Here is a 12,248-nt window from a genome sequence, read left to right as displayed (position 1 = left end):
CAAGCAGCGACCTCTGAACATCACACAACAGACGGTGCCTCCTGTGGCACCAAGGAATGAAGAAGCCATTTAAGTTTCAGCACTTAAAGAACAAGAAAAAAGCCCCGTCTCAGATAAGTCGACTCACACAATCTGCAAAGCTTCAGTTAAATCGGCCAAGGCAGATTGTTGTTGAGTTTATTCTAGAAGATAACGCGTGAAGCTGGTGAGAACAATGACTGGCGGAGCTCCCTGATAAAGGTTTGCTAACAAAATTTGGACAAATGTTCTCAAGTTTGTACAAAAGTATGTTCTGCTCACTCGGCTTCTTTTAAATGTGCATCCTAAGGTTAAAGCCATCAGGAGCGCTGCTGTATTCGTCACAGTATGTAAGTGTTATTTAAATGTATGGTGATAGTCACTTTTAATTAGGGAGACACTTATAATTAGCATTGTGAATACTGAAATAGGTCAAGAGAGCGCAAAGGAATAGTAATTCTTTGAAAAAATGTGACACAGATGTCAGAAAACTCATAACTTGGAGCCAGGCTGGCAGGGCTGGAGCCAGAACATTGGGGTCATTCCAGAAACAATTAATTGGTATCCTGGAGAGTGTTAAAAATGAGAAAGGAGCATAACCCTGATATAGCCTCTCATTTTACAACAAGACATGTCCAAACTTCACCTGGTGGCAGAAAACTCTGCTGAAATCGAGCCTCTGCGCCTCTTTTATGGGAAGTTTCATTAAAAAGGATGAAAAATGCTCAGTGGAGACAGCGAAGTGAGTGTGAAATGGTGTTGTGCATTTTCCAAACTAGCCAAGTTCAGCGGTGAAGAAGAGTGAGCCCGATGTCACTGGGTGAAAGGGACCAGGAGGTTGTCACGAGTGCTGGGGACGGCAGGGACGCGGGGCAGGAATCGAGCTTTCAGTAACAAAGCCCAATCATAATTATTCACGCAGCCCATCGTGATTCCTTATCTTACGGTAGGAAAATTATTCGCTAACATGTTATTGTATTCCTTATCATCTTCTGTGCGTAACATTGATCTCCAGAGCTGACAAAAAACAGTAAAAAACAAAAATGTCATCATTAAAATGTTGCTGTGTTTACCCGTTTCTCTCTAAAATTCCCCTTTGTCAAGGGCTTGCTTTGGTATGAGGAGCAGAAGCTTTTTTATATGTGTGTGTGGTTACAGATGCAAAATACTGTTTGGATGGAGAGTCTAGGGGAAGGGAAGGGAGGATATTAGATATTTCCGTGGATTTTTCAGGAGCCATCCTTATTTCCCTTCAAGAAAAAACCTCGACTGATGACGCTGAGCACGAAAGGAAAAGGCTTCTGTGATTTGTCACAATCGTAGGTATTTGGTTTGCCATTTCAGGCCTGTATCAAGCTCCCATCTGCGGAGCTGCCGTGGTTTTTAAAGAGCGGCAATCCAGAGTATTTATGCTATGAAAGGAAAACAGAATTTTTAAATGTGTGGCTGGATTATAACCATTCCTTCCAGAATCATGTGTTTACATAACGAGAAACCGATTTCTTTAGAGCGATGGCTGGCTTGGAGTTGTTTGACACGGGGAATTTTACATGCAGTCATTGGAGAGTATAATTAAAACCATGCCATGCTCTCTTGCCCCTTACTGTCACAGAATTGCAGGTTATTCAGTCTCAGAGGTGCTTTTTAAGAACACATATAGAGTTTTAATGGATTGGTCCAACCTAGAAGTATAGTACGGTCAATTAAAAGACAACAAGAAAGGAAAGGATAAAGGGAAGGAAGGAAGGAAAGAAGGAAAGAAAAGAAGGAAGAAAGAAAGAAAAGGAAGGAAGAAAAGGAAAAGAAAGAAAGGAAGAAGAAAGAAAGAAAGTAAGAAAGAAAAATTTAATGATGTTTCCAAGGCCAGGTTCTGGGTAAGAACTGAGCATAATATGCTATACCAGTGCTGCTCATTTTAGTGTAGTGGCTGGATTAAAGTATCTTTTCTCCTTAAAGGCGAGGGTAGGTCTAGCACGTGCTGTGAGCATTCATTTATCATTCATTTCCCTTTCATTTTCCACCATGTATTTGGAAGCTATCGATGTGCTTCCCAACCGTGAGCCCGAGGTTTTGGGATCGCCATCACCATCCACCACTTGCCTTCCCCAAACCTCACTGTATTTTATTTCCTCAGCCTGTACGTTGTATTTTGGGAGGTGATTATGTCCGTACACTGATGAACCACAAGGACCCGCATTTGATCCGGTCGTGTTGCCCCCGTCCACCCGGAGCTGAAGCCCTGGAAGCGATCCCATATCAAGTGTATTTTTAGCAATATCTATTTGTGTATGCTCTCTTTCCTATTTTAAGCACCTGGCTGGTGATGTTGATAACGGTGGTGGAAATGCTCTTCAAATTAATGTATCGCTCTTGACTGGCTTTCAGTATTTAAAAGGGGCTGATAAGAAAGATGGAGACAGACTTTTTAGTAGGACCTGATGCAATAGAACAAGGGGTGATGGTTTAAACTAAAGGAGGGAGATTCAGGCTGGACATGAGGAAGGAGTTGTTGGCCCTGAGGGTGGTGAGAGCCTGGCCCAGGTTGGACAGAGAGGTGGTGGATGATCTTGAGGTTTATATTCATTTAAAATGCAATTTATCTTGTAAGAATCAAAACCAGATTTGGTTTGGCTTTGTAAATCTTATTTCTGGGCAAGGGGAGAAGCCCAAATCGCATTGAAGACTGTGAGCCAAATGAAGTTTGTTGTTCTCTCCTTATTTACTACCCCAGCAAAATTTACTTTTATAAGAGCCTCTATAAGCTTCTAAGGAGCTAATCCTGCAGTGAGCACAGCTGGAGTCAGAACTTAAGGATTTCTTTGGGATTCTGTACTTGAGGGTGTTGAACCAGCTCTTCCATGTGAGTGTCTCTGAGGCCCCTTTTCTGCTGGGTTCTGCACTCAAAAGGGGTTGAATTTATTTTGCCTTTTGTTGCTATTGTTTTACACCAATACCAAGAATAAGTGAAGAACCAGGCCAGGCTGGACAGGGCTCTGAGCAACCTGAGCTGGTGAAGATGTCCCTGCTCATGGACTCAATGAGCTTTGAAGGTCCCTTCCAACCCAAACTAATCTATGATTCTATTATATTTAGGTCTCTTTCATTTAAAAGCAATGAAACGATGAGTAGCACAGTACTATCTTTGCAAGCCAGGTCCTTATGACTTCTCTGACTAGTTTGTGCGTCCTTTTCCTCTCAAAAACAGCCTGAGCTTTGGTGTAAGCTGATCCTGCTCCAGCAACCTCAGCAATGTACCCAAGGTCTCCTGCCAAGATTTCAAACAATAGTTTATTTTCCCGTTGCTGGAAAGGCGGCCGGCAGGAGCTCTGCCGGGCCTCCCATTGGGCTGCCCTGGAGGTTCATTCAACGCTTCACGTGGGATTTGTGCTCTTGTGGTCCCTTGGGACACCCTCCCCAGCGCTTCCAGTCACCCCAAAATCACGGGCACCCTCGGGGCCGAGGTGGTGGCTTGAGGAGCACCAGGAGCCCCGTGTCCACCAACCTACTGCTGCTTCATATATGGCATATAGGATTAGTTCACGTCTTTCTTTAGCAGAAGCATTTTCTTCTATTTCCTTCACAAAACCAGAGCTAAACTGAAGAATGCTGGACAAAAAGGTGCTATCATAAAACGCTATTTTTATTTCTAAACATTGGGCCTGTCATTCATAAAGCCCATCAGTCCATCACTCCCCTCTCTACACCCAGAGGGCTTTACATAGATTTACGTATGGAACAGACATTTTTCGTATCGCTTAGCTTCCACAATGGGAGCAGTGTTGAGAGTTGTGTTGGAGTGACAGCCTTCTCATAAATTAAATCTTGTCCCACATCTCCAGAAAGATTTGTTAGTAAAGGTCACACCAAGGTTCTTTATTACAGAAGAATATTTTCTTGTCAAAGTGTTCTGCTGTGTTAATATATTACGAGGTCTTGCCTAAATGAAAAACAAAACAAGACAAAACTTGCCAACTCCCCTGAGAAATATCCTGAACTGCCTTTACCAAAACACATGAAAAAGTGCATTTTGTGATGCGTTTTTTTTTTTTTTTTAAATGTGCTTTTTTTGTTTCCGCTGTTGGTAATTTGCAGTATTTGGGAGTTTTTAATAGGCTTCCCGACTGTGAGCGTGACTTGTTGAAGCTCTGCTGCTTTGAAACAGCTGCGTTAAAACTCTCGCTTGTGCCTTTCCGCATCTGTATTTTACAGGTTTAGCTACTCCTACAAATTCATTTGAACTCTTCATTTTCTCCTTTGCTGAACTTCAGTCACGTTGCTTAGAACTTTTCCTGAGCTCGTTTCCATCTGTGCACTGAGTTTGCAATTATTTCTTACCCGGGGTACAATAATTCAGTAGGAACTGCATGTTCTTTTGTCAAACCTTGAAAACCACAAACTTGTATGAACTCTGCAATTAGCTCTATTTTTGGTTTATGAAAATAATGCAATAAGTCATTGTTTAGTAAGCTTGAGAGAATAGTTTAAGCTCAGCTAAAAAGCTTTCCTATGGGACTACCAGGGGAAGAGTTGGGTCTTGCTTATGCAGATAGAGCACGTGTGGTTTGTGATCCAGTGTTGCCAGAGATGTTCAGTGTTTCTGGTCAATGCGACAGAGACATTGATCTAGAAGATGGTTTTGAAAATGATTAATTAACCTCTAAGAGAATCTCTGCTGAAACGTAATCATGTTACCAGCTACACATTGTGTGAAAACACAGCATCAGTATCACTATGAGCACAGTGTACCAGAGATAAACCTCTGCTCTCCACTTCCTTAGGATGGAAAACGATGCTGAAACAGAATCTCCTGTACCACTGGATGATCTAAAGTCTGTTATGAATGGAAATGAAGAAGATGAAAAGCTTCAAGTTAAAATACAGGCTTTTGAAGAGAAAATAAATGTTGACAACAATACTCCTGGCTCAGTGCGGAGATATAGCTTGGGCCAGGTTTCTAAAGAAGAAAGGAAGGATATGAGATTTAACAGGTAAGGGTATGAGATTTAACAGGTATGGCTGTGTAAAATGTGTGTGTATTTTTCATGAGTATCAGTTTTATAATAAAACTTTATCCAAACATTGAGAAATTGGTCCCCTGGCATGATACCTATGAGCATCATGAGCCTAATTTCAACCAAGTCTCATATCCAGGAATTTACAGGCTGGATAAAACCTTTCTAAATTATTAACCGAAAAATTTATTTAATCTCTTCTGTGCCCTAAAACAGCACAAGGGGTAGGAAAATATTTGCATACAGATATTACTAGAAAGGAAGATACAGAGGCCTCTCCGGGGTATTGTTGCTAACAATACGTATCAGATGTTTGAATCAAATGTTGTCTGTGTGAGACGAGTGTGACTCTGCTGGGACTCTGGGTGAGATAAGGGCTTAACTTCACCCTCAGTGTATGTGTATATACATATATATATATAAATGCAAAGCTGGAGGCTGAATCTTGGTGCGGTTAACTGGCTGCCGGATGGCATTTTTATAATGTGATCCATAAAGCACACACTCCAGTCCCAGGGTTATAAGCTTTTTGTGGATAGGGTGAGGGGCTCCCCCCATGGCATGCAGATGTTGTGATATATGGATATCATTTTGTTTCGTTTGCTTATTCAAGCTGTGGCTTGAGTTTTGCTTTTGAAATGCATATTTACCCCAAGATACTTGCCTTTGGCTGAGCAAGCCCTGTGTTCAGCTCTGAAGCAGCTACAGGGGGGTAACCTGGAAGAACATGTGTTCGGGTGATTTTTGTGTCTTACATCTATTCCAAACCACTTTTCCTGTCCTTAATCGCCTTCCAGGTCCAAAAGCCTGGCTTTGCACGCAGTCCGCATGAAGGGGGCAAACTCGGAGAGCGGGCAGGACGAGGAGAACGGGGAGATAACTGCTGGTATCTCCTTCACCGAGATCTACATCAGCCAAGAGAACGACAAAGTGCCTTTCGGTGTTGATCCTGAAGCGATGCAACTGGGAAATTCTTTGGTTTCACGCCAGAGCCTCGATTACACAGAATCAGCGAATTTGGCAGAATCTCCTGAAGAAAAGGCCCTGGAAGGAGGCGCAGAGGCAGCGACGAGCCCCGTGGAATACCAGGACAAGCTCTACTTGCACTTGAAGGAAAACCTGGGTAAAGTGAAAGAATACGTTGCGGAGATGGGGAGGAAAATTCCGATTCCCGACCAGTGTGTTATTGAAGGTAAGAACCCTTGAGCCTGTCCCATCACCAGAACTTCAACATGGCACTGAAAGTCCTCTCAGGGACTGAGCAAATGGGTGGGAAAGATCCTCTAGCGCAGAGCTCATGGATGGGGAGGAACGTTAGAATCATAATCACAGGATGGTTTGGGTTGAAGGACCTTCCCAGCTCCCCCCCTGCCATGAGCAGGGACATCTTCACCAGCTCAGGGTGCTCAGAGCCCCGTCCAGCCTGGCCTGGGATGTCTCCAGGGATGGTTCATCCACCACCTCTCTGGCCAACCTGGGCCAGGCTCTCACCACCCTCAGCGCCAACAATTCCTTCCTCATATCTATTCTTAGTGATATTATTATTAAATCAATTGATCGCAGGATCCACCAGGAATGAGGCCGCTCGGGACTCTCAGGTTGACACATTCCAGCCCAGACTCAAAGCTCCCTGAGGCCCTGGCGCGTTGGGTTGGGTTGGATCCTGTCCCCCTGCTCTCCTGGGGTTGTTTAAGGTTTTCGTGCTTTCATCAAAGGTGGGTGTTTGTTTTCAAGCGCGAGGAAGCTGCTTTGCTGAGGCTGCGGGGGAGGCGGCCGATACGCTGCGAGATGGGGCTTTGATATTTCTCTTTGAAGTCAATCTTCCAGGTTGGGTTGTGAGCCTCTTATACTGAGCTATAGTTGTGTCCTCTAACGTGAATTTATGTGCATCTAACCACTTGCTGCTGGTCATGAGCTATTTACAGCCCAGCCCTTCGATGAGTATGAGATTTAACAGGTATGGCTGTGTAAAATGTGTGTGTATTTTTCATGAGTATCAGTTTTATAATAAAACTTTATCCAAACATTGAGAAATTGGACCCCTGGCATGGTAGCTATGAGCATCATGAGCCTAAAAAAGTGTAGCTGACTCAATAAATTAAATCATTTTACAGTCACTTAAAACATCATCTTCTAACACTACGTAACTTCAGGCCCATCTAATATCAACTTTTCCTGATAAAATATTTGCTTGTTTACTTTTGCTTTTCAACTTTTTGACCACTGAAGTTTCCTGTCGTAAACCAGACATAACTACATATGTTTTAAAAGCCTGTGCTTCTCAAGAGTTTCCTAAATATCTTAAATTCCAGGCTTACTATTTGAAATAGTTATTTGGTAGAAGCTTTTGTTTCATAAAGTCACAGTGGAAACAGAAGAGTGAACAGTGTGGCTTTTGAAGTGCTGAATGCCATGACCTCGCATTCACCGAATGCAATACGTTGAATATTTTTCAATGTATTGCTTAGCTTCCATTCTGAAGTAACTGTTATAATATGTTCTAAGTATGTGACTGTTTCTAAATTCATCCAAACTATTGTAATTTCCCGAAAATCCTCAGCTAACATTCTTAGGGAAATTCTTTGAGTTAGGACACATGTGCAGAACAGGAGATTTACGTGACTCATTCGAAAGATGCTGGAGAAACTCAGTCTGGCTCATTACACCGGGGACAGCTTTGTTAATATTTCAGATGTTACATAAACCATCCCATCCCAAACCTCGCGGTTATTGGACTTCTGTGATTTCTGCACATTGTAACGGCCCATTCAAATATATCTGGTTTACTTTTCAAATAAGATGTTTAGAAAATAGCAAGAAAATGTTAGAAAAATATATTAATATCCATAGTTGGGCAATATTATGTTGGTTATGTAGGAGTTTGAACTGGAAATGTAATATGTAAAAAGGGGAAAATATGAAGAGCCAGGCACTTCAGAGTCCCATGAAACAGAGAAGGAAATAGTGGTAAAGTCAGTTGCAAGGAAATAGGGAGGGAAATAGGGAAATAGAGAAGGTGCTGCTGTGTGTGTGTTCTGTGCTTGTTGCTTACAGCTCTTTTACTCACCCGTTGTGAGTTAATACCAGGATACGGTGCTGCGGGGACTTTCTGACTCGAATCAGAATCGCCATTCCAACATCCCTCCTAAGGGCCAAAGTTGAGAAAATGGGATTTCTTAACCAAAAAACTGAAGGAGGGTTCGTAACAATCATCAGCACTGTGCAAGGCAGTCAAGGGAACAGCCCATGCTGGACAAGGCGAGAAATAATTGTATTATAATTGCACAGCTGAGAAAAATGAATGCAAAATATCAGTGAATGTAGCAGGTACGGGCTGCAGAACAAACATGAAGCGTCCAAATGGAGCTGAGATCTCTTAATGCAACATAGTCAGCGATTTATGCTTGTTAATGTCTGTTTCGTTAAAAAAAATAGCGTAAGGATATTTCAAACCATTAATGAAAGTGAACTTAAGCCTAAAGAAGTGTAAAGAACATGTGTGGACTTCTGGTATGAAGTTAATCTAGATCGTAGCATAAAGACACCCATAGCACATTGAGAAATACTTACAAGAAGCAAAAGACCAAGACAAAAATTAATACTTGCAGCAGGAAGATATAAAAGCAATTTCCCTAATACACTTAAGAACCAATTTTAGCTTCTTTTACCCCTAAGCAGAAATATGAGTGTGAAGTGTTCTTAAGATGCTTTTTCAGCCTCAACAGTAGAGAAAGCTCTGTAGGCTGTGCTGGCTGGGGAGGTGTGGAGCTTCAAAGCACATTAAAGAAACCTGCAAGCTGGCCAAGGTTTGATGGAGCTGAAGAAACATTCCTGTTTCTTCCATGTGCATCAGCTGGATTCACGTAAGATTTCATTTCCACCACAACTCCGATGCCACGGGTGCTCTGAGCGTGGGCACGGGGCCAGGGCTGCTCCTCGGTCACGTCCTCTGCTCGGTAACCTTGTCCATGGTTTGATTTATGGTATATGTCAAAATGTACGTAATATTAACTCGAGCGGTTGATTTTACAGCTGTGAAGGGACACAGTTGAAGAACTGTAAGGGTGGATCCGTGGTCAGCCTGTGACAGTTAATTTGAAGCCGTCTCATATAAATATTGAAAAATGACTTGTCCTCAGCTCTGTTATCTCACTGAGTATTTGCTGGGTCGCAGTCGCAGCTGCGCTGGTGGCCAGAACCTCTTAGGAAATGGTCAAGTCGAGGGTGTTTTGAAGAACAGAGAAGCTCCAACAGCTTCCCCAGCGCTTGTGTGTGTGTATGTGAGTGAACCTGTTGGAACTACCCCTGGAGTCAGCGAGGGGCGGAAGGAAGGCATCCGAAACCACAAAAAGCCATTTATTTTAGATCCATTGGGGGCTGATGGTTTGGTTCGGTTTCTGCTTATTTTGAACCACTTCACCCAGATTCACGTCTCCGCCGTATCTTAAGCAATCGGAGGCATTCTTTGCTGTCATGTTCATCACTAATCCTCTTAATCCTTTGGATATTTTCCTAAAAAAAGAAGAATGCCACCATATTTGTCAGGTTCTTTATCTTTCATGGAGCTAAGCGAAGGAGTTTTCATCAGCCCATATTTTTCCGGATGGTTTGTGATGTTTTACCTTATCGGTACCTCCAGGATCTTGCAGATGGCAGCGGCCCAGACTTGTACATCTATCATTTCCCAAATCCTCCCAAGTTTCATTATTGCTTTTCGATGTACGCTGGGCGGGATTTCCACCGCCCGCGTTTGAGGTCCCCATGTTGCATTTGCCGTGTCTCCCCTGGCTGCAGTTCTACTTGCTCTTTAGATAATTGGGATTAAAATGCCACCCTTAATGCCTACAGCTCAGAGCACTGAGTGTCAGCTGAGCTGTTGGAAAGAAAGCACTTGCTAATATCTGTGTGTAGAGGATGCCGAAGCATTCGCGCATCTTCAGCCTCTTTTTTTAAAAGGATGGAGCCCATTCATTCCACCCCTGGTCACTGAAGCCACGTGCAAAATGTGATGCCATCCAGTGAAAGATATTATAACCATTTAATAGCAGTGAGTCACTCCCGGCTCCCCGGTGCCCTACAGGAGGAAATACAGACAGCAAACATTTTCTGGGATTAATGGCAGAACCCTGAAAAGTGATGTAGGCGGCGGGGGAAACAGGTTGCAATCCGCTGGCCCTAAATCTGGTTGTTATTATGTTTTATGCGGTACCGGGGGATAATGTGTACCATATGGCAGTGGAGATGGAAAGGCTCGTTGGTCCCCCGCAGCGCTGGCCCTGCACCGGTCGGAGGAATTCCAGCGCTCCGCGAGCCAGACGCTGATTTGGAACAGATGGACCCTGGTCCTTCGCCGGGATCGCAATGCGGCCCAGCCCAGCGCTTCCAGAGGTACCAACACTGCTGCTGCTAGGCCAAAAGAATCCTATTAGCCGGCATTTTAGTTTATAGAACTGGTATTTCTATTGCATCCAACACGAGGTAAATGCGCTTTTGCTTCTGAAGGTGGGACAATGTGGCAGAGACATTTTGGTATTTGACTGTTGCACCTTCCCTGATGACATGGGCTTTTCATTGCCCCAATGGTAATGGAAGGACTTTATTATAATTTTTCTTTAACTATTAGAATGTTAAGCTATTCTGTATGGTTTTTGCCACTCAGCTCAGATTAGGACTCTGTGTATTGAGCGCATTGTCGTGGACCCCACCATAGCCTTGCCCTCCCCATTAATTTTTGTGTAACTTATTGGAGGTGCAATCCGTGGGACTGAATTACAGCACACATGCAAAGATAGTGGTGTTAAAAATCAGCATTTCTTGAGGCTGGTTGCTTTAAAAATACACCTTTTCTCCTATAGACGTATTTATTGTTTGCATGCTTATTTGTGATCCAAACTGAAGAGATGAGGCAAAGGAAACTGAGGAAGCCGAAAAAGGCTTAAAATTGAAATGTAAAAAGTTGCACCCGCTTTCACGTTTGTGGGTGGGTTTAATTCACTTTGGGAAATTTATGAGCATACTTTTACTCCTATTAACAGATTTTATTTAAAAGCGAAGGATTACCAATGTAAATCAAATAATGCATCAGTTGTTCCCAGAACCAGGGACTCTGTACCGCTTGCCTGCCACCCTCCTGGTTTAGCCCAGCATGTCAACCCGGAATCACCAACAATTAACAACTCTACTGACATTCCTCTGTTCATATTTTGTTCTTTTTCCTCAGGCACAACCACTTACTAGTGACCTTTGAGACAAATATTCTCTTGTTTCCCATAGGAAAAACAAGTTGACGCTTGTTCTCTTGGAATTTTGGGACTTGCTAAGAGGTGTGATGCGAAATGCGATTGCCCGTATTTAAGTCAGTGCCACAATGAAGACACACCTGGTGTCATGTCACCTTATCCCTCATCTGTCCCTTTCCTCCTCGTGCCAAATCTTTTCACGTGCTGATGTGTACAAGGGATTTTCCTGGCCCAAGCAAAACCATCGGATCCATCATCCAGCTCCAAGAGCTCCATCATCCAGATCCAAGACTCTTAAATAGTCATAAGCCTCTCTCTGTATTTTATTTATTTATTTTATTTATTATTTTATTTCACTTTTCCGCAGTCAAAGGCTCTATGAACCCATGCAGTATAGACCCGCTGTCAGAGCCACAGATGTAGTGGCTGAAGTGGTGTTCCCATAAATCCTCGTTGAGGTCCAGCGGGACGGGTTACTCAGGGAAATGGAAGTTGGCGCAAACACCCTCCTTCAGATTTGCTTTCCGCATTTAGAACCGTCGGTAGTTTTTAAACTACAGAACTGATTCCAGAGTCTGTAAATACGCAGCTTAAATGTGACCAATGTAATAGGCTTAATGTCCTTGGGGAAATTAGTTAATTTTTTTCCTTCCTCTCTCCCTTATGTACTTTTGACCAATTATTTTAAAGAGTCGCAGATCAATCTTGGCCATAATTTGGACTTTATTGCTTTAAATCCCATGAAAAGGACCTTTAGTCGCCGCTGGATTGCGGCGTTTGCCGAGCTGTGCTGGGGGAGCTGCCGCACAGCAAAGGGCTTTTATTGACCAGAATCTCCTGTGTCTTGTGTCTCAACGATACCCAGAAAGTTTCTTTGGGGCTAAATCCACCTTTCCAGGTGAAGTCGGGGCGAGCGGCGACGTGTTCCCACCCGGGGAATTACACGGAGGGTCAGGGATCTGAGTTGTCTTCACCTTCA

The 12,248-nt window shown here is 43.3% G+C and overlaps 1 protein-coding gene across 1 annotated transcript in view; it reads left to right on the top strand.

Annotated features, from left to right (window-relative positions):
• Window positions 1-12,248, top strand: part of VEPH1 (ventricular zone expressed PH domain containing 1) — a gene marked incomplete at its 5' end in the record, with an annotated part of 68,380 nt that overhangs the window by 27,630 nt on the left and 28,502 nt on the right. The window contains 2 exons of the mRNA XM_082056094.1: window positions 4,797-5,006; window positions 5,828-6,222. Coding sequence (XP_081912220.1) covers window positions 4,797-5,006; window positions 5,828-6,222 — 605 coding nt within the window. The remainder of the gene's footprint in view (window positions 1-4,796; window positions 5,007-5,827; window positions 6,223-12,248) is intronic.

Source organism: Streptopelia decaocto (assembly GCF_964273445.1).
Source record: "Streptopelia decaocto genome assembly, chromosome: 6".
Classification (NCBI taxonomy): Eukaryota; Metazoa; Chordata; class Aves; order Columbiformes; family Columbidae; genus Streptopelia; species Streptopelia decaocto.
The sequence above is the reverse complement of the archived record's forward strand: the minus strand, read 5'-3'. Positions and strand labels throughout refer to the sequence as shown.